The sequence below is a fragment of the Musca domestica genome, unplaced genomic scaffold, assembly GCF_030504385.1.
Source record: "Musca domestica strain aabys unplaced genomic scaffold, Musca_domestica.polishedcontigs.V.1.1 172, whole genome shotgun sequence".
In the NCBI taxonomy this organism is placed as follows: Eukaryota; Metazoa; Arthropoda; class Insecta; order Diptera; family Muscidae; genus Musca; species Musca domestica.
The window spans coordinates 1,178,009-1,201,529 of record NW_026712232.1 but is presented as its reverse complement, the minus strand read 5'-3'; the positions used below and the strand labels follow the sequence as shown (position 1 = coordinate 1,201,529).

Genomic DNA, 23,521 nt, shown 5'->3' with positions numbered 1-23,521 from the left:
GGCCTTGGCTTGGCTTTTAAAAGTAAATGCGGTAATGAACGGATGCAATACATATTTTACATCATTCCTTAATAAATCAGAAACCAAAAGAAGGTTCACCGGATTAGGCAAACCTAGTAGATTTTCTTGTATTTCGTATATTTTAATTGGTTAAACATACTTATAGTTTTTTTGTATTGAATTTAATATTTAATTAAGTAATATATAAAACTGCACATTTATAAAAGTTGAATATTGTAATGGTTTTTGATCCTGGGCTTCATAATATAATAGTAAATTGCATATTCCATTGCATATACGTCAATTAAGTCTTCATAAAGGAGATTAACCCGTCAAAAAGCTCATACGGAAACATTCTATAGTATTGGCTGTCAAATGATTTCACAAAGACTGTACCGAATATTTGGAAGCCCCGATTTTAGAAAGTAAATCCACATCTAGGAGGCATTCGCTACAGATATACGCTAAAATTGTTATGGATTATCGCCGATGATCAATCATTATCCGCTTCCAGTTGTCAATATAAACTGTTTGGACCAGAGGAAATACTAGGTCTAACAGAGCTGTAAAGACTGTTATTATGCCAAGATAAGGTTGACCCATTACTTTCGAGCTTGTCCCTTTTTGCCGAATAGGCACAGCTTCCGATCACTTATCCAATAACTGACATATCAATCAAAAAGTAATAATAATTGCAGTAATTATGAATTACGTAAAGAACAAAAGTGGCCAACGACACAATGCCAAGTTAACGAAGAAAATATCACCCTTCGAGTCTCTTTCGCCGATATTGTTCGATTGCAGTGCTATGTTGCTATTGTTTCCAAATATTTGTGTTGATCATTGTGAGTTCCGCTAGATGATAGAAACAACAACAGCCAACAGTGACACTGCCAACGGGAGCGGCGGCGGCAGCAACATTAAAAGACAACAGTGTATTTTCTACCCTGATTGGGGCTAAATCGAGGGGAGGTGGGGAGGTGTGTGACGCTCGAAATGCCTCTTAACGGCCACAATAGATTGTCGCCATTCGTCAGCAGTTTTCTGACATTGTTTACGGCTTTCGACCGTTGTGCGCTTAGGCTTCGCAGAGAAATTGTCAAAAGGTCCCCCCGTCCATGGCAATGATGAGGGACAATGAAATCTTATTAACTGGTTCCCATTGTTCTGTGAAATTCGATTTTCTATCAATCATAAAGCCATTGAAAACAACAATCGCTTGAATAGCTTCTACAAACATACGAGCAGACATTTCAGATATATAGGAATGTATGTCAGTCACACACACACACACACATACACACTCTGCCATACAACTTAATCGCCCAGTTAAGAGCTAAAATAATGACAATTTACTCGATAGTAAAAAAGTTTACGTTTCTATTAAACTCACGCTGGGTATTAGACGGGGTCGTCTTAGATGAGCGAACTGAAGCGGGATTCGTCTGAATACACAGGTTTTTTTAACATTACACTCCTAGATGCCATTGCTTATGTAGGATCAGCCAGGGAAGGTCATAGTCTCGAATACTTTCCAACAACAGTTATTAGGGATAAAGCTGTTTTTCGACACTTTCACTGATATCGGCATCAGTCATCATATGCCGGAACTTACAATCAGTGTCCTGGATGACAAATATGATATGAGACACTTTGTGACTTCCTTTTAGTGAATGGAGATGTTAAAATCCAATCCAAACAATCCACAATTTTATAATCCAGTGTTTGTACAGAACAGCTTAAGCTAGCTTGAAAGATTTTATTCCGTACACTTTGCTAAACTTTGCCCCTCATACTACGAGTATCTATTGTCCATTGGATGATCACTAAAGCGTTTTCTATTGAAATTTGTTGGCAAGGCTCGTTGAGGTCTGTTCTCAACATGGACATGGACATGACCAATTCAATATCCCCAAAATATTTCCGTTTTTTGGATTTGAAATCTTGTCAATGCAAACTTTGCAGATGTGTTGACGTTGAATTTTCCAACAGTTGGATTGCGACATCGGTGCGATAACTCGCGACAATTTCAATGAAGTTCAGCTTCCGCCATACGTTTCGTGTCATTTTCCCTAAAACGACTAAACGTGGACCTACAATAGCTGAAACATGGAAAAATCTCTTGGACAAATATGAGCAAGAAGGAGAAACGTGGCCAATGCTCGACTCTGCTCTGTATTTAACACGTTTTCGCACATTAATCATAACCACTTATGAAAGCTCAACACAAAAGATACCAAAACAAATCCAAGCAGCCAAGCGGACAAACAACAACAACTGAGCAGTCAGACAAAGACACATGGATGGGGATGGGAGGAGAGTAGAGGAGAGGGGAAAGACGCGCCGTGCAGCATACATACATCAATATTGAACAATAAATAACTCATAAAGAAGAGACGAACAAAGTTATAACTAATAAATATTTATTATTTTACGCCATTAAGAGATTCCTCAAGTCGTTGCTGTTACTGTTGCTGCCTGAATGGGGCTATTGTTGCCAGCGTTCGCTGGGCTCGCTTGCTATTGCTGCCTCTTTTGATGCTGTTGTGGTTGGTGTCATTGTTGTTGTTGTTGTTGTTGTTGTCATTATTATTATCATCGCTATTGTTTGGGTAACAATTTTTCATGGGACAACAAAAGAGCTCTTTCTCGCCTAAAAACGCATTTTGTTTTCCTCGCAATGATTATTGCTTTTGTTTGCTTTCCCTTTTCGTCGTCTTCTCCATTTGTGCTTGTGCTTCTTCAAATCTTGTTGAGATTCAGTTCTTGTGGGCATCTCTTGCTAGGAGGGGGGTGTACCTCCTGTGCCATGTCAGTACAAAATATGCAATAAAAACAACACTGTGATGGATGTGATGGTGTACCTGAAGATATTCAACTCATTTTTGGGACACGTAGATGAGACACTTCGGCGACTTGTCCTAGAGATGAGACCACAAATTAGCTTAGGCTTGCAGAGTGGCCAAGCACATTGTTTGGAAGAAAAATCGTCAGATGGCTTTTTATTGTCGCCAAAGCAAAATGAGATAAACGGCCCACGTTTTGGTATAGGCCCCATATAACGGTACCTCCCGATATTCGGTGTTTTGATGACTTTTGCCACATCTTTCCACGGATTTGCCTAAACATTGGTATTTGTAGGTCATATTGGGTTCTAGCTCCGGTGGCGGAACATAGTATGCATAGGTCCACGTTTTCGCATTGCCCCCACATAATGGTGCCTCCGAATAACCAGTATGTTGGTGTTTCTTGCCACATTTTCCCACGGATTCGTCTAAAAATTGGTATTTGTAGTTCATAACGGATTCTAGCTCTGGTAGAAGAACAAGGAATATTAAGGTTCACGTTTTCCCATAGTGCACATATAACGATACCCACCACTATTCGGCATTTTGATAATCCACATTTGCCCACGAAATTGTTTCAAATTTGATATTTAAGAAGATTTGGAAGATCTTGGAGTATAAAATTGTCTGTGAGGTTCCCCTTTTGGTATGGCCCTCATATAACGGCCTCACCCACTTTATGTTTATTGTTCATACGGTCTTACTGGTATTAGTAGTTTAGAGTGGACGACGTTTGAATTCAGATACTTTTATATAAAAATGTTTTCTTTACCCAATGAGGTTCTCCCTGTCTTTGATCCATAATATTTGAAATGACCCAACGATTTCATTCTATTGAGATGACATTTTCCACAGTTTGTATGTGGAAATAGTATGCAGAATAGATGAGTTGTAGATGGGTTTTGGATAAATCTCCGAATGCGTAATACCTGAACAAAATGGATGCGTTTCTACATATTAGAATAAATTCAAATCCAACATTCAAGTAAATACGTCCTTTCTTTGCAGGTTAGTTGTTTGTTGGTCCCCGGCAATAATTGATATTTGCAATGCACTGCAGAATGACAAGGGGCGAAATTGGGAACATGGTCGCTGGCTTTTGGCGAAACTGGCAAGTTCGGTCCCTGATGTTATACTATTTTCCGATCATTTGCTTAATTTCAATAATCAAAGCTGGGCGCCCTAGTATCTGAGGCATTTGTTGGTAGATCCGCTGTCAGATAATCATTTGGCAGTTAACACTTTGCATGCGACTGCTTTCCATTAGTTTTGTGTGCCATTGCGACGGAATGGAAGTAGAAAAACAAGTTTGGTCCAGAAAGAAACAAATTAACATTGTTGACCCAAGGACAAGGCTGAAAACGATCCGCCAGTTTAGCTCTCATTTCCACCCCTTTGAGGCTGCGTGTGAATTCCGAAGGACGGGTATTCTCCGGTGATAAATAAAAATTAGTTAATTTGCAACATGTTTGCTGTTGCTGCTGTGTGTTTGGTGTAATGCTTTGTTTGTGTATAATTGCTACAAGCTACACGACAGGCTGACACGACGGTACACACTGGAGAGGAGGCTGCCGGAGGAAACCTCAGAAGAGCATCGACAATAGAAACAATTGCGATAAATGGCCATAAGGGTCAATCAAAATCCAGATACCCATTGAGTGTGTTGTCCCTTCTACTTTTTCTACGTCTTCCCTCCTTTTGTTCGGCGTTCCTTCTTGTCATTTGAATTAGTTCGTTTTGTTGTTGTATCCATTTCGCAACAAAGTGGAAATAAATGTCCTTTTTATTAGCTCTTCCTATCAGATGCGGTTATGCGAGATGAGCTGATAAAATGGAAAATTAATATTTGGCATAGCAAATGGGACGATGTACACATCCTCCCCTAAACCGAAGGCAAGACACGCATATTTGTTCCGTTTGGAGAATTGGAAAGAAAGGAACATCATAAAAAACACTCTGACACACGCATACACACATACAGACGCTTTCTATTCATTGTTCACGGTATGTCCATATGTAGCTGCAAGAAGACGGGCCGGTTCATTATAACTATCGCAGAAGCTAAGGCAACATCAAAAGAAGCCAACATAACCAAACTTCTAATAATACATTTGTGGGGCTATTGTGTGGCACAAACACAGACACGGACACCAGCCAATGGATTGTCAATCCACGAAGGACCTAATTGAATCGAGCTCTAGTGCCAAAATCGTTCAGTGTAATCCGATTATAAACAAATTGACTGACGCTGACCATTTCACGCATCACCTGCAGCTATCAGCGGTGCACAAAAGAAAACCTTACACAAATCCATCCACATTAGCCGCAACCCAAAGAGGATTGCATGGAAACGGAAGCTTTCCGACAAATGCTAATCATTTTCTTCGAGACTTTTGTGATAGGAAAGCGGCTATTGTGACTGCATTTGGATGAATGGAGGCCAGTTTAGGGCCGGCAATCCTAATTGGTTAATGGACATTGTACAGCACCCAATGTCTAAGACATGACTTGGACATGGTCAACTTTTCGTCGTTTGGAATAGTTGGCGGTTCATTTCACTGGGATACGATGATAGCGTTCAATCTGATTTTTCCCAGTACGTCCGCCAAAACAGGACTTTGAGCGAATGATTGACTGTTATTCAAGCACTGTGGAGTAGTATACTGCACAGACACACATAGCTATCTTCATATCTTCATACATCGGTTGGGCTAAAGGCTCCTCGGAGTCATATCTTGACAGGATGTTGCAATTTCGGACCTGAGAATTTTCCCATGACCGGATAGGTAGATTGTCAATATTGTGATAGTTGTCGGAAAACGACCCTTCTTTGATTGATTAGTCGAAAGCCTTACGAATATGTCTAACAAGTGTCAAAGTCTACAATGGGAGAGCAACTTCCAAAGATGGCTATTTGCCCCTTTTTACCGTGGTACACAGTGCCCACTGATTGGAAAGACTACGCTACAGTCAAGTTATTGATCACTTGTCGTAAATACACAATAGCTGGACCAAATGCAGTAACCAGCCGTCTGTGTTAAGCGGGATTCGGTCGTGTGCTTAGAAGGCAGGATAATTCCCCAGGGATGCGTTTAGCCGCAGTTGTTGTTATGCAAATGAAAATGACGCTTAAATTGTTGATGAAGTTTAGACGTTGACAATTATTCTGCACCCTTTCCTGCCAAGGCCCAACGACGAGTAATAAATTATCGATTTTGAATAATTTTAAATGCCGAGCACGCGTGGGCGGCTTTGTTGTGATAAGCTTTTTTGTAATTCATTTTGGGTTTCCAGGACCATGTAACGAAAAGTAGTAAACATTGAGGTGGCGAAAATTTTATTGAAAAAAAAAAAACAAAATTTATAATTCTCGAGATATAGGAATCGATGATTGTAACGATTATTGGCCAACCATTATTTACGATCTGTACATTTTACAAACTTGGTTATTGGTATTCTGGCTTTGTTGGTATTGCCATTGTTAAGGCAGATGCGAAATAAGATAGTCCGATAAAAGCTGACATTGTCAAAGAGAAAAAGTTGATGGATTCAAACTATGTCTTCAGCAAAAGAACTTCGGTCCGATAAGATAGGCACGGAGTGGGATTCAGTATAATATGAGTCTAATTGCTTATGACAACTGCCGTCATTTTTAAAGATGCCGCTTCGCATTGCTGTAGCAGCTGCCTAAAAATATTGTGATGCGAATAACCCCTTGTCATCTTAAAAAAGGGTCAATGTAAATCATTTCACAGATATACCCTTGATCGTCAAAGGATGACATAGGAAGTTATTGCCCTAACAGACAGGCACAGTTAAATTAAAGAAAATAAAAACATAAAAATGTTACTTCGATCAACCACTAGTTTTTTAACGATTTTTTCAATATGTCAAAAGAAGCATTTTTGCAGGAATTAATTTGTTAGGGCAAATTTTTGTCCACCAACTCCCTGCAATCTTTTCCGTCCAGTAAATAATTCAATGTGGACTGGAGTGGTCAAATTCAATGAAATCATTTTTGCAGTGGCATCTTGTGAATACAGATCGTGCTATTGAGGTGTGGATGACTTCCTAAGAAAAAGTATGGCCCTTTGTAGGTCGAAGTTATTCTTATGGCGCCATTGCACAAATACTTTCCAGAAATTACATACCCGAACAAACCATGCTCAAGGAACATGAGTTCCTATTTTACACTGTGTAAAGGGTGGGTATATTAGGTTTGTCAACGTCCAACGGATTGGTAACCGGAGATTTTGGTGACCATTGTGCGCTGGAAATGAAGCGAGAAACATCATTTTTTAACCATTCTTATGTGGCGGGTGGTGAGTGCGATGGTGCTGACTCCTGTTGGAATGTCCAATGTCTGCGGCCAAAATGTTTTCGAGCGGAGGGCGACCATCGGCTGTTATGGCGGTCCACATCATGGCCGGCGCTTAAGTTATGGTTACAAACTGCTGGACAACGAATGTTTTCTCATCGGAGAAAACCAAATTCCGCAGTTCATCACTTTCGGTCAAGCGAAGCAACTCTTTACCTCTTTTGAGTCTATTTTCTTTCTGTTGCGGTGTAAGTTCTTGCACTTTTTGGAATTTCAATGGCTTCACCACGAGCTCATTTTTCAATATTTGCCAAATGGAATATTGCGATATGTTCAGCTCACGAGCCATTTTTCGGCCACTGCGACGCGGGTTTCGATCAAGTCGCTTCTTTACTTTTCGAACCATTTCTGGAGATGTGGCTGATTTCTTCCGTCCACTTCCTTGAAGTCGGGCTACGCTACCAGTATCACGGTAACGAGCGATGGTACGAGACGCAAAAGATTTATTCACATTTAAATGCTGGAGTGCTCTAACGATAGCCACTTGTGGTTTTCCAGCCAAATATAAAGAAATCACACTATCACGCTTGAACTCCATCACGAATACCTTTTTTAGGAGAATTCTCACCAGAATACTTTTGTACGCTTGTAAACAATATAATGAGCTGTCTCTGGAATAATTCTAACAGCTGTCGGACGAGTGGCTTAGAAATGACAGCAGTCTGAAGTTGGTTGCCGTTTTTTTATCTCACCCTGTTATATTCTTCAGGATGTGCACATATCCTTCTGTCTGTCTGCGGCAACCACTTTAACTTTTGAAAGGAACGGCGATCTAGATGACTGACATTGTGATCATAATCACATTTAGTCTGAAAGTTTTGTGGGATTGAACATGAACATTGAATCGGCCACACATGGCAAAAATAACAAGTCAATCTCATTTGCCAAATCGGCAATGGCAAATAATTTTAAAATCAATTCCGTCAAATGTGTCAGGTCACTTCATCAGTAAAACTAAAATGATAGTTTAATTCTTGCGATCTATTACTTTATGTTACAATAAGTTTCTGTAGTTGCCAAGGATTTTCGAACACAGGAGTCTACGTGTAAATAAAATCGATGTCTTCGATCTAAAACTACACCTAGGGCAGAGTAAGTAATTAGTTAAAAGTTGATTCGATCTAAACAGTTAAAATTGTTTTATTTTATGAGATTCATGACATACCAGTATGATCACTGCCAATCTTCTTTCACTATTGATGGTAGGAATAATTTAAAAAAAAAAACTATTCTCAAAGAATATTTTAAACCTATCAAATTCAAATGTTCATCAGCAGCTGAACTTATCCCAACACATGCACTTAAGGAGAAAGATGTTTATTCTGTTCCAATTATATTTTCCATTACAAGAATGGGATAAGGGCCAGCATCGAACTTTCGCGATCTTACTAAATTGCGACTATTCGAAATCAGAATACTCATCTAAATTATGTTTGTCCATTGCTATGTCCGTCTTTATTTAGTCACATTTCTGAGCCTGTGTCCTGAGAACCTAACCAATATCCACAATTTTTTAGAGGATTTTGGCCTCACATTATTTTCGTCTTTAACAAATGCAATGCCATCGAATAAAATAAACACTAGAATAGCATCAGTAAAATATAAAAATAACTGTTCTTCCCAACTTGGGTCGCCGCAAGACGGGTGTCCTTGACGCTGTTCGCTTTTATCGAGAACAGATTTTGACACTTAAACCGCAACTGTTTCAATTATCGTGAGAAGCGTGAAACAGGATGCCAGTAAAGGGTTGTGCGTGCGGACGTGATAACATTAAAAAGTATATTTCAATTCGTTTAATGCTTTAAACGGTTCACCCCGTCCACCACCCCTCCCCTGCGACCTCGTCATTTGCTATGTAGCATTATCAACACCATTGAATGTTTATCGCTTTGAAATCTGCTTCCCCCAGGCCCAAAGGGCGTTTGCGAAACCAAGCGAAAATATCTATGGTTGCGCCCCCTTTTTGCCTACCGTGTCCGTTGGAGGGAGGTGTTGCCAAAGAAATCATTTTTTAAATTATTTTAAAATATCTTCGATTGAGACATTAACGACACCGCACGTAAACGCCTTTGCCGAACCATATCCAACTACTGTAACGTGTGCGAAGGACTTTTTTGGATATGCGGCCGTGTGTGTGTGCATAAAAATTGCACAATGCTATTGCCTTCTATCAATTAACATTTAGGAATTGTCCTTCGGCCTCTTTAATTCGCACAAAGGGTTATGAACGCAGCTGGCGACGAGATTTTCACCGAGAGGAGCATAGCAAATTATTTGCAAATTTAGACCTAGCTGTTTTGCGCGTTTGGTTGCAATAATTTTCCATATAAATTCTAAATTCAAACAATGGAGGCAGTTTGATAGGCGTGACGGCATAGAATCAATCGATGACATAAAAATCGTTACATCGTCCATTACCGAATGGGTGGAACAAATAGAAACGGTTACTTGACATGTGATTGCATCCCCTTGCCAAAAAATGTGGAATCATGAGAGAAATGCAAATCATTGGCACTCCAGTGGGTCTCCTCTGATATATACATGGAACCTGTGGTCATCCATTTTAATGGACATTGAGCATCACTTGTGGTCGGTGAGAACACAACCACATTAGCCATATGTTTCCAATCGTTCGAACATTACATTTCATTGGGCACATTTTTATTTTCAAATTTGAATGGCATTGTCCGATGATGTGCCAGCCACTTTATGCTCTCAATGGATAGACTTGCTTATGGACCTGCAGCTTCGTCTCTATTTTTAAAAAATGTTGCTGTACAAGCCAGAAGATTAACAGATATAATAAGGAGCTTCGCCTTTCTGTGAATGGAAACAATAATGCGTTTTTGGGAAAAAATCAAGGTCCGATCTGGACACAACCCAGGTTTTTTAAAATCATCTTTTTGATTTGAATAATAGATAAATTGCTCGGATTTTTGGCTTAAATGCAAATTATTGATGACCGAATGTTGATAACGTCTAGGGAGATTGCTTCACATATTGGACGTGCCCATTTGTGGTAAGGGAGACGAAATATTAACTAGGTTTCCGTTCCGGTCACATCTGAGTGGGACAATCCTCATTTCGCACAGGAATTCATTCTAAAAATTTCATCCTTGTTTCGTTTGAGGACTCACGTCATATGTTTCCAATCGTTCGAACATTACATTTCATTGGGCACATTTTTATTTTCAAATTTGAATGGCATTGTCCGATGATGTGCCAGCCACTTTATGCTCTCAATGGATAGACTTGCTTATGGACCTGCAGCTTCGTCTCTATTTTTAAAAAATGTTGCTGTACAAGCCAGAAGATTAACAGATATAATAAGGAGCTTCGCCTTTCTGTGAATGGAAACAATAATGCGTTTTTGGGAAAAAATCAAGGTCCGATCTGGACACAACCCAGGTTTTTTAAAATCATCTTTTTGATTTGAATAATAGATAAATTGCTCGGATTTTTGGCTTAAATGCAAATTATTGATGACCGAATGTTGATAACGTCTAGGGAGATTGCTTCACATATTGGACGTGCCCATTTGTGGTAAGGGAGACGAAATATTAACTAGGTTTCCGTTCCGGTCACATCTGAGTGGGACAATCCTCATTTCGCACAGGAATTCATTCTAAAAATTTCATCCTTGTTTCGTTTGAGGACTCACGTCTCAATGCTTTGCTCGTCGAGTTCTCCGTGTGTAGCTTCCTTTATACTACGATGCATCTGTGCATTGGTAGTTGTGTCTGCGTCTGTGTGTGTGTGAGTGTGAGTGAGTGAGTGTAATAATGTGCATTCATTCATTCACTTGTTATCGCATTAGCTATGGTGTCCATTTATCAAATGTATTTCTGTTGTTTCGCAGCGTTCCTCTGTTCTGTGTCGATTTATTGTTATTGTTTTGTTAATGGCGGCGGGTAGGTATCTTCATTCATGCTCGGCTCACATCCTCCTGCAATTCACACTGTGCCTTTGTTTTACTTGTTCTGTCGACTAGGACAACACACAAAGTTCTCCTTGAGATGCATTCAATTCTGCCCGTTCACTGCAGTTCCTTTGTCTCAAATCCATTCAATTCCGAGCTGGCTTTTGTCTCTGCGAGGCCATTGTGTACCGGTACGTGGAAAACAAAAGGAATTGTACGACCAAATGAGTAAAGCATTCATTCACGGGTAGTTTTGGGCCAGCAAGGTGTTACACATCCTGTACAATGCATTCACTCACTCTTTCCCTCGCCCTCACGTCAGTCCTTTAATGCTGGCGGTCCTGCTGCACTTAAAAACGTAAAACAAAGATTTTCGAATTATGACTTTGACACCTTTGTGCGATCCACGGCTGTGCTGATCGTTGTTTCCAAGACGTTAATGCATATACACACACTCATTCATTCACACACACACACATACACACCCGCACAGTCCTCGTTCATTCACAAATGTCTTCCAGTGACGTAGGAATATTCATTTTCTCAGTAGTCGAACTGTGAATAGAACAACACCTCGCCAGGCGGCAAAGTGAGTCGGTGAAAATATTTCCCATTGAGTGCGTCCTTAAATCCACCAGATACTATGAATGAATTGGGACAAAAGTCAATTATGCTTGGTATGTTTACGTCCTCTCTTTGTGCTTGCAAGGATTCCCTATAGTCCTCGATGAGAAAACAAGCCAAATATTGAACAGAAAAAGACAAATGCCGCTTCAAAGAACTACGAATTCGTGCGATAAATATATGCGTGGTGGAAGGAGTTGCCGCATTCGATCGTTGCCCTGCCAACGGAGTCGGTGAATAATCCGACTCGACTACACCTTGCCTAGTTACGACTGCATCCTAGCAACCCAAAAGCGATTTGTCCCCTTTGTGCTGACAGCGAACTGTTCATTTGCGTACTTCCAATTGTGACGAACATTGTCACACAACCTGATGGCGGGGGAGCTATACTCAGAGATGTTCGACTTGCCCGCAGGGCTGTTCCTTTTGAGTGCAATTCCATAATGTTATTGCCAGGTTATTCCCGGCTAATTCGCTGCCAAAATTAATTGGACTCGGAGTAACGATGCCCCCCATTTCGCCGGCCAAGTACACATACGTGCTTACATATCTTGTGTACTTCATTCGACACAATTGCTTATTGCTTTCCATACAAAGGACTACGTATTGAAATCCTCAAATTGAATGGGCACAGATTTCCTGGCAGTATCCGAAACGTACATACTCATGTGCGTGTTAAATGGAAACAGCGGCACGCTAGAATAACAAATCGATCAATAGAACTGAGATGGAAATCTGAAATCGACACAGTGCCCGGTATTAAACCAATTTTAGCTAGATATCGATATTCTCTCAATTGTCATAGCCAATAAGGCTTGACAAGGTCAAAAGTACAAGTACTAAATGGTACAAAATAAAAATTGAATAGAATCTCTGTGAATTTGCCTTTGGCTAATTTAAACCAAATGGTACACTAAAACAAACAGGAAAATTCGTACTATGTTGTATGTTTACATAGTATGTTACCAAAAGCAGTGAGAACAGTGGAAACTAAAATAGGGTACGAGAACTGATACGGATAGACATAGGCTTTATACCAATCCCCCAACTTCGAAATATTCCTCGGCGATCCCATGAGTCACACTATCAGGGTAACATTCTATACGTTTGTTGATTCATGACAGAGTCCACAATATCTGAGATAGAGCTGTGACACTTTACAAGGACAATGGTATAACTCCCAAGAGGGAGTGAAAACAAGCCAACAAATCGGCTCAGTATTTCGTAGATTTTAGCCACAATTTGGGTGTGTATTGAATAAGCAGCTCCACATAAGGGTTGCCACATTTTCCCCGCTTAAATGTCTGTAATCTGATACATAGATCACCCTATTTTGTATTTTGAAGGTCCATGCCACACTTTCAACGAAATCAACTATGGTTGGTATTTTGACTTCGTATCGGGTAGAAGTACTATTTTAGGCATTAGCATGCAGTCTATTCTGCACTAAACCCCAATATTTTACCATTCCTAACAATAGAATTGTGTATCCAGATATAGGTACAGCTGGCGTGGGAACGTGCTTTTTCCAAATTGGTATCCAAGGGTACAAAAGTACCAAACGATATCTGAAATGGTTATTATGAGAAATAAACAGGGGTATGAAATCTCAAAAGGTATTAAATATTGTTGAAATGTCCATGTGGCCATATTTTGGAAGTTTGGACTTTTTGAAAATTAAATGGAGTGGCTAATATGGGAATAGTGGTTGATTTTAAATTAATTATTAAATACCCTTGAAGTATTATAGTGACCGTGATGTAATTACACGTAAAGTGTAATTGGAAGTTCATGCTCTAGGGGTACGGAAAGTTCTAGAAGAAATGATTTCGATGATTAAATGATTACTTAAAATTAAAGAGTAGCAATGGATACTTATGGCAAAGACCATTTGTAAATACATGAGAAGGCGTTCAGAATAAATACACTAAAATAATGATCCACATTGTTCTCGCATCAATTTACTACAGGGTGAGATAAAAAATTGCAACAAAGTCATACGCCATAATTTTTACATTTTTTTTTTTAATTTTATTGAATGAAAGCAAAAAAAGTAGTAGTAGTAACAGCATCAAATTTTAAAATAAGTTTAGATTTGTTCAAATTGGTCACGAATTATGGCCTTCATGAAACCGTCACACGCTGCCCGAATGTTGCTCTGCGGTATTTTGGCCCATTCCCGGCGAAGCGCTTGCTTGAGGTGTTCGACACTTTGGTATTTTTTAGTGCCAACCTTGCTTTCCAAAATACTCTAGACACAATAGTCAAACGGATTGGTATTCGGCCATGGTGTGCTGGAAATGAAGCGAGGAACCCCATTTTGTAACCATTCTTAGGTGGCGGGTGCTGAGTCTTGTAAGAATGTCCAAGCTCTGCGGCTAAAATGTTTGCGTGCCCAATTCTTTAATATTTTCGCGATAGTATTCTGTATTTATTCTGATGCCTCGGTCGATTAATAGGAGCGGAGAGCGACTATCGGCTGCTGTGGAGGCCCACACCATCACCATGGCCGTCCATTTTTCGGCCACTGCGACGCGGGTTTCGATAAAGTGGCTTCTTTACTTTTCGAACCATTCCTGCTGATGTTGCTGATTTCTTTCGTCCACTTCCTTGACGTCGGGCTACGCTACTAGCATCACGGTAACGAGCGATGGTACGAGACACAAAAGATTTATTCACAGTTAAATGCTGGAGTGCTCTAACGATAGTCACTTGTGGTTTTCCAGCACAATGTAAAGAAATCACACTATCACGCTTGAATTCCATCACGAATAACTTTTTTCAGGAGAATTCTCACCAAAATGCTTTTGTAAGCTTGTAAACAATATAATGAGCTGTCACTGGAATAGTTTTAACAGCTGTCGGACGAGTGGCTTAGAAATGACAGCAGTCTGAAGTTGGTTGCAGTTTTTTCATCTCACCCTGTATGGCATGTTACAAATTAGTTTTTATAGTATGCTAGCTGAAACCCGGTGCACTTGGCTACCCCTCTTGCTTTTATATGCATTGAAAATTTTACATACAAATATTTTGTGGTTTTTAAATATAAATAAAACAAATTCAAGAATTAAAAAAAACGTATTTGTTGTAATGCTTTAGGATATACAATATATATAGAAGAAAAGAAGCAACATGCTTAATCTAGTTCGTAAGTTATTGTAGGTAGCTATACATATCAACTTACGTACTTCCCGGTAATAATCGTTGCCTCAATTAATTTGTTGTGCAGTATTTTTTACTCTTAGCCTAGTGAGCCAAATTCTGTCACACATTCCAAACTTCATTGAAATTTGACGTACATAGCGTGTACCAAACACACAGAATCAGACGGACAATTTATTTAATAACAATATCCAAATCTGTACCAACTTCAATATAATTTTACAAATTTATTTTCAGATTTCATTGAAATTGCAGAAATATTGTGTGTTCGATGCATCGAATTCATGAAATCGGTCGAAAATATGTATGTGAGACATATTCAATTCTGAATCGGTTTCAATATAATTGGACAAATTTATTTTTGTTCCAAATTCCGTTAAAAATTTCAAATTTCATTGAAATTGGAGACACAAAGCATGCATCGGTGCATCGAAATCGGTCGAATATATATATGGGAGCTATATCCAATTCTGAATCGATTGCAATATAATTTGGCAAATTTATGTTTGTTTCGAATTCCGTTACACATTCCAAATTTCATTAAAATTAGAGACTGTATCTGTAATCGTTCAATAGATATGTGCATATAAAATGCAAATTTTTTGGAGGTACTTCCGAGTCTGATGCTATATCCCCAGTTCCAAGTGGAATTTCAAAAAATTATATAGCCGTTACTTTCAGGCGATGTTGTAGTATACTGGCAAATTTTCTGGAAAATCTGTTGGTGAGAGGAATAACCACATTTAAACTTCCCAACATAAGCATACACATCTAATGTAATTAGGTAACAAAGAGCGAATCCCTGCTCAAAACAATCGTTTCGTCCCTATATTTTGTTATTGTCTATATTTTGTGCTTTGTCCGAAAGCGGAATAAATGCTTGTTGGTTTTGGGGCTATTGTGGTCACGTGGTAGCATTCTACAAAAAAATTCTGAATATATAATATATACAATGCACTTTGCTGAAATAACATAAATTAATACCCTGCCACACATGTGTATGGAACTGATGAATCAGATTTTATGGGAATAATATGTAACTGTCCCCAACAAAGGGGACGATTTGTTCAATTCGAATTCAATACATATGGTCAGGTCAGGGTTTCTATTGTCGATTTGTCTTTTGGGCTTGTATCTCAGATTATGGCATTGTCATTTTGATTAGGTTCGGCCCACATTCGCTTACTCGGCTAGCCGCTTCTAAGACCAAGTGTACCCTGTCGACCTAAGCCTTCTTGTCTTTCAATGTAATCGCCTTTAGCAAATCTGCAACACAATAGCTGACATGTCCTTTGAATTGTTTGTCCTTTCTTAGGATTGATCCCAACACGCATATGCCCACAATAGCTGAATGGCTGGATGGGAGTGCGAGTGTATGTCATAATGATTGTCTACAGCATTCCCGTCATTGTCCACGGATGCTTGAGGACGACCGATATGATGATTTCTCGGGATTCAAGTGACATTCCATCGAATTGGCAATACGATGTTGGCACTGTTGTTGCACACCCATGCGAAAGTATCGATTTTCAGGACGATGCAACACACATGTGTGTGCATGTTTGGCTGGGAATGAGAATGAGAATGCGAGTATGTAGGCATTGTTTTGATTTTCATTGAAATCTTCGATCTCGGAGATAGCACCCAAAAGTGCATTCAAATCGAAATGTGTGTGCGTGTGTGTGTGTGTGTTTATTTTAAATCGTTGGTGTTGTCGTTATGGACACACACACACTGCCGCACACAGTACTGCTTGAATTTGCACAGTTGCAGAGAACACTTTAAATTGTAACCTAATCTCTCATGAAAATTTTGAAATTTAATTGCTGTGAATATCTGTTTGAATCTAAGAAATCTGTTATTGTTACGTTGCATAATCTTTGGCAGTTATTCTGCGTGGAGAAATCGCGGAAACCCCAGACGTAACGGTAGCATCAAAAAGGACAATGTCTTTCATTTTGTCATGGGGATATCTTCTTGTGTTCCATTCGTCTCCCTTGCCATAAGCCCATGGCAGGGGAATAGACGACAATGCCTGGGATTTGGGCTGAATGTTCAATGCAAATATTTGTATGTTTGTGTGTGTGAGTGATTGTTCTTGGCGCCCGAATGGGTGTTTATTGTCGTTTGTTCGACGGTAAGAAAGATGAAAACAGCGATTCGTTCTGAATATGCTGATTATTGGAAATGAGCTATCGACGAGGGCATGCTGCCCTCCGTTTGTTGGGGGCGGGGATGGACGAAAATGAATAGACGTTGCTTTCACAATCAACCGATTTGATTGATTTGTCATAGAATGCATTGTTCCCTGGTTTGGCGCTCTAATTGTGAGAGAGCATCGGAACAAAAGTATCCAAGAATTATGAAACGAATCCAACAACGAGAGCAAAAAACATGTAGGTCTATTTATTTAAATAAACATTCATTCTCGGGAAATTGTTGCAAGTTATTTGCACAGTGTTTTGACTGCGATTATATAGATTTTCATTAGTAATAACATCAAACACTAATACAGTAGCACCGTGATTATCCAGAGATCGATGAGGTGAGGAAAATTAAACGCAGGTGATATCGTCAAATTGTTACTCGACATCAACATTTCTTCGACAAAAAACGTTAAATCCTAGCATTTTGTAATCAAATCGTGTTGAATATCCACGATTTTCAAAATATTTTGGATGGAAATATATCCTTATAAACTGAATAAATTTGCAATAACACCAACCAAAAATCTAATCGGTTCCCACCATAATTGGATACCTTAAAAATGCCGGCAAAATCACCATGTTGTGTCAATAAAATTTTCTCTTTCAACAAAGCAATTTAGGCTCATGTGTATTGGTCACCCGAATTATCCAATCTCCTATTCCGACTTAGAAAGGCATCGACGAAGCAAGACATTATACTTTGCTATTCGAAATTCCATTTCAAATTAACATTAGATACACATTTTTAATGGTCGGCCAGCCATAATAACTACAAGAAAACAGGATATGAGGGCATTAGTCCGCAGTCCATACTTAAGAATATGGAATTTGAGGATAAGCTGCTATTCCCAAAGGAACCTCTCACTTTTGTTTTTCTTTCACGAAAGCACAATTAAACCGAGCTCAAGTCCTTGACTATGAAACAAACAGACACATTTCTAAGCGATGTGAAACGGCTATAGGTGAGCACATGCATGTATGTATGAATGTATGTATGCATGTGGAGACAAACAAGCCATGGGTTCCGCTATTCATTATCCCGAGTAGGAAAGGTGTAAATGGGGTTGCTTTTGTTTTAAACGGAGTTGTTGCTGGTTTGTTTTTGTTGTTTCCTTGTTTGTTTTTGTTGTTGCTAAAAGTTCATTACATGTGTAAAAAATTGTGTGTATGTGTACTGGCAGTTACGATTTGATGGGTTTGATAGGTGTGTATGTTGTTGTGATTTAATTTTGGTAAACACCCTGCAGCGAGCAGCTTTAGTAAAATTGTAGTGTTTTACTGGTGACATTGTCGCTAGTACTAGTGAAAAAGTATACCACAACCAATGTAATTTCCTATGGACATTTAACATAGGCTTGTCATAGGAGAAGTACCAGTAGACCTGGACTATATTGACTAAGTAGTTCTTTTGGGACTATATGGTGACATTTGAACCAAATAGTCACTAGAAAAAGATTATATCTTTTGAGATTATGTGATGACGTGTATACCAAATAATCACTACATTATATTGGGTTTCCTGAGCTATATGTAGACATTTGAACCAAATAATCACTAGAAAAAGATTAGATCTTTTAAGTTTATATGGTGACGTTTGAACCAAATAATCACTGCATTTTATTGGGTATCCTGAGCTATATGTAGACATTTGAACCAAATAAACACTAGAAGACCATTAGTCCTTTCGAGATCATATGGAGGCATTCGAACCAAATAGTCATTTGAGATTTTTAGGAAAATGCTTGTAATAGAATAAGTATTTAACAACGTTACATTTTTAACGCAGTTATTAAGTAACAAAAACAAAAGTAAAGCACAGTTCAATCTACACACAATATATTTAATTAATCTAAAACAGTCTGCGAATTTTAGGCAAGGTAATAAATTAAGAAATGGATTACATATATAGCTCACTTTTTTCAAGGCTGGCCAAACCTTGTCTTATTTTTAATAAAACTGAATAGTGTTAGAACTAGGATTTTAAAATTATATAGTATAACATAAAAACATTCAGTTAAATTTGTGGTTCTTCATCATTTTCATCTTGTTCCTTTTCTTCGGTGCGCCTGCTTCGTTTGTTGATCTTAAAATACTTTTTCTTTTGGCGTTGGAACGCTGCTCGTAAAGTCTTGTCAGGTAATTTATTAAATGTTGATATAACTTCTGTTTTATAAACTATATTTTAGCATTACTTATTTGAAACAAAAACAAACACGTTTTACCTATTATGGCGGCAAGTACATTACCAAAATCTCGTAGACCTTTTTTCCCGAAAGTTCCGTCAACATTAAAATCCATAATAATATTTCTTCCAAATACTTTATGCAAATTACGTTCAGCGTTACCTGCAATGAGATTTTTCATTTGTCGAGTCTGCAATTGTAAAAATTGTTTTAGTTATGAATTTGTTATTCCCAAAACGCAGATACGTACATATAGATCTGCTTGTGTTGCGAGAATTCGATCAAATTCTCGAAGTTTTTCTTCCGATTCAATTGGAAAAATTGTCATAATATTGTCCACAAATGCGTTCTGAGAAATAACACGATCCAGTAAAACTTTATGCTCCGCCAAAATATCAATAATCGTGTCTAGTTTTCTGGCATTTTCTTGGCAGGAAGAACATTTTGCATTAGCTATCAAAAATATGAACTCAATTTTGTTATACTGTTAAAAATTTAGTGATAATCTTTGGAGATTACCTTGTGGAGCAAAATATTTCATTTTTCCTTTGGAAGGGTTGGCATTTTCGTTCGACATGTTTATGTGCGGGAGTTGTGTACTTAGGAGGTAAAAATTTGTGCTTGATATTTCTCTGGAAAGCAGGAATGTAAAATGGGCACGATTACAAAATCAGAATCAATTGGCAAGCATACAAATTTGAACTGAATGTCTTTAATACAAAATGTCTCTTTTTCCCCTAGAGTCAGATTCGTTTTGAAAATACCAATCTCACAAGAATTCACCGGTTCTTCGTAGAAACTTTCTAATGCCAAAATTCGACTGCCTTCAATATATATTTCGCCCTTTTTCTTTATATTATCAATTTTTATTGGAATGCATGAATTCACCGCGCAAATATTATCTGGTTCTTTGCAGGATATGTAGCAATCATTTACAAAAGCTCCAACGATAACACCTTTTTCATATTTTAACCCATCCTGAATAGTGTTGACAATCATGCAATTTTTTTCCTTTTGAATAATTTGTTGAAAGATATGTGATGGTTTTCGAACATGTTTTTTCAGTGTTTGCAGTTTATTTTCAAATGCATATGCAGAAAACGAAATAAGGGGACCATACTTTTCTGCGCAAGAAGCCAAATGAAGCAGATTATGAACGTTAAAAGAAATGCTGTTCGAACCAAATACAGTTGAGAAGTTCTCGACAAATAATTGAAGCAAATTATTAGCTTGAACAATATTTTGATCCATATGTCGTGCATTGTTAAGAAGTCGATAAGCACAATGTAAAGTTAAAAATTCATAATAAATATCTTCGTGTACATTATTATAAAGAGCAATAATTCCTGTATAAGCAAGGAACTGGTGAAATTCAGTCGCTTTCCAATGACAAAGATCATCTAAAGGCCTGGGTTTTCTTGGGAATTCCCTTGGAATGTATTTTTTAAATTTCACCAATTCAGAAGATATTTTTGAAATATTTTGTTTTGAGGTTTTCTTTTCAGTTTTATTATGCATTATTCTGGTTAGCATTTTTTTGGTGACTCCGAGGTCAATGAGATGCATGCTATCTAAAGGAGTCTGATTTATCATACCAAATCCAATTTCTTCGAGAGGAGTTTTTTCTTCTTTGAACATTTGGGAATGGTGGCATGGATACTTTCGCACAGCAAAGTCCTCATCGGAGATTAGGGAACCACTCTCGCTACTATAAGTCAAGACATTGTTTACCTTCTTCGCAATTTGAGTACACTTGGTGCAGCCATGTGTTGATGTATGTCCAGGAACTCCACAAACGAAAGCTTTTGCTGGTGCGTCACATATTAAGCAACGAAACTTCAATTTTAAATGTTTTTGTTGTATGATAAACTGACCTTTTAGTAGAATCACTTCATCAATGAAGTCTTTCAAATACACATTCACACTACCCGGCTTGGTGTTTCCCAAGTATAATCCAACAACAAACGGTTTTGTTTTCTCCTGAATATTAACGATTCTGCAAAGGATTGGCCACAATTGCACACGAGAGCTTTTGAACAGTGGAATTCCATCGATATTTATATCTAGTTCGACTTCCTCATACTTTTCCAAAATGTGACCAACTTTTCGTAGTTGTGTTTCTATGCCAATATGACAATAAATTCCAGGGGCAACATTTCTCGTTAACATATTTTTTGCTCTGCCCACCAAAGTCTCTCTAGTGAGCGGAACATCTAGACCTTCTTCCTTTAATATTGATAAAAGACTTTCCAAACATTTCTTTGAAGGATTCGTTTCCATGCACCACTTTTTAAGTTTGTCCCGCAACATTAATTTCGGAACTGCAAAATCTTCCATTCCATTTTCCACGAAATCATTTATAAAATCTCCACCGTTTGACACAAATTCACTTTCACTATTTTCTTGTTCACATTGCAAACTTCTGTTTTTATACAATATTTTTTGTTTTTTAATTAATCTTTTATAATTTCTTTTACTCATTTTGTTTATATATTTAATAAATAATCACCTTTTTAACAATAAAACACACAAAACAAATTAATTGCCGATAAAAACGCGTTGTTTCGATGCGATCTACAAAAAAATTACATAAAAATGTGTATATATTCAATATGTTTTAATGACAATAAAAGAAAAGCCAACTGTCGACATTGTCAGTAGAAATACACTACAATCAGTGTCCCAAACCAAACTCTACTCGTAAATTGTTGAAATTTGAACTAGTACAATTGTCTGTAGAAATAAAGTGGTAATATAAGATACATGGTTCTTTGCTCGCAGCAGGGCATTAAGAGAATGTCGCTGGTGTCGGCGTCATATGTATGCGGGACGATGACAATACATACATACATACATATATACGTAAGTACAAATGTATGTATGAAAGTATAGATGTGTGTCGCATCAATGACTGGGCTCTAAACAAAGACAAGGAGTGCCTTTCAAGTTGAACGCCTTTCAAGTTCGATTGTACCCCCAACCAGGTTACAATAGACAAAGGTGGATGTTATGTATGCTGGTGAACACACACACACACACACACACACACAAGCGTACACCTTGAATTCGCGGTTTGTTATATCGATGTATCCCGACAGTCTCTTAATTCACCTGTCCCATTCACATCAAAGCATGTTCACTTTGTAAAGATATGCGTGTGTATGTGCGAGAGAACCCACTTGGATTAACATTACATAATCATGCTTGCTGTATGGATTTGTATGTATGTCGTGTACGTGTGTGTGTGTGTGTGTGTGGGAGCTGAAATGTTTGTACACCGAGCATTGCCTCTGATATGGTGCTTCAAATAAAAATCAATATCGCCAAAAACTTATGTAAGTGACCTGTGGCAGACTCATTAAGACAACTCGCTACCTCTTTGGAAATTGTCCTGGCATTTGCTGCGACCAACAGCCATTGTTGTGGAGCATTAGCCGAAGTTCAATATGACATATAGTTTGTGCCACATGCGCGGTGTCGGGTCGAAGAGCCGTATTTCGGCTGAGTCATAAACGGGCGTGCCCAATGCTCCACTTGCTCTCATTTTCCGGGCAACATGCTGACGCTAAGCGCTCTATTGTTTCGATCCGAACGGCTGAATGGCCATCCATTTCCGAGGAGGCAGCACCCTCGAAAAATGCAACGGCCGTATCATTTGTCTCGCTGTACAAACAACGCCCCCAAATTGGCCACAACGAGTGGCAACCAGCCAATCACAAGCACGGACATATATTTGTTTCGCTCCCACACACTGCACACACTTCAAACAGCGGGGAGCACGAGCAGGCAGCCAACCTGCTTTCTTGTCTGCTGAAGCACGCACAACACACAACCAGCCAAGGGTAACTTTTGTGAGCACGCCAGGGCATTGTTTGTGTGCGCTCGAACTGCATGTGCGCCTCGATTGCAACGCCATGCAAGCACTGAGTGCCACTCTGCACTCTGGACATGCCCATGTCTTAAATGTGCGTCGACTGTCTAGCGAATGCTCCAATTTACATGTGTCTCCGTTGATATGTCTCCTCTCCGCAGGCGATTGGTTCTGATTCTTTTCTCTCGTACTCGGCCCTCGTTTTATTTGACGACTACCGTTTCTTCAGCAGAGATCACAATCTCATCTCAGCTGGACTCAGCTCCACCATCATTTGCTTATGTCTTGGGGGCCACTGCGGGGCTAGCGACGTTCATCCATAGCCTGCTTG

At 38.7% G+C, this 23,521-nt stretch overlaps 3 protein-coding genes across 7 annotated transcripts in view; 1 reads left to right on the top strand and 2 right to left on the bottom strand.

Moving 5' to 3' along the window:
- Positions 1–23,521, bottom strand: part of LOC101901235 (uncharacterized) — a 187,548-nt gene that overhangs the window by 58,044 nt on the left and 105,983 nt on the right. The window lies entirely within an intron of this gene.
- Positions 1–23,521, top strand: part of LOC101891791 (transcription factor sem-2) — an 89,863-nt gene that overhangs the window by 31,901 nt on the left and 34,441 nt on the right. The window lies entirely within an intron of this gene.
- On the bottom strand, positions 19,034–22,099 carry LOC131801796 (uncharacterized). 5 transcript variants are annotated; one of them, XM_059120751.1, is made up of 5 exons: positions 21,829–22,099; positions 19,839–19,951; positions 19,570–19,772; positions 19,359–19,509; positions 19,034–19,299 (listed from the first exon to the last, which is right to left on the bottom strand). In XM_059120751.1, exons 2-5 carry the CDS (start codon positions 19,894–19,896, stop codon positions 19,151–19,153), a joined length of 561 nt encoding a protein of 186 aa, XP_058976734.1. In that variant the 5' UTR covers positions 19,897–19,951; positions 21,829–22,099; the 3' UTR covers positions 19,034–19,150. The 5 variants fall into 5 exon arrangements, 2 of the variants coding, with proteins under 2 accessions (XP_058976734.1, XP_058976733.1); XM_059120750.1 differs by having other exon boundaries at positions 19,839–22,099; XR_009341916.1 differs by having other exon boundaries at positions 19,359–22,099.

Excerpts from the sequence above, each read along its gene's own strand:
- LOC131801796 (XM_059120750.1), bottom strand. The coding sequence starts at position 19,896 with ATGTCGAACGAAAATGCCAACCCTTCCAAAGGAAAAATGAAATATTTT. Across the intron at positions 19,510-19,569 it reads CAACACAAGCAGATCTATAT|ACTCGACAAATGAAAAATCT; the intron begins GTACGTATCTGC and ends TTACAATTGCAG. Across the intron at positions 19,300-19,358 it reads TGTACTTGCCGCCATAATAG|AAGTTATATCAACATTTAAT; the intron begins GTAAAACGTGTT and ends TTTATAAAACAG.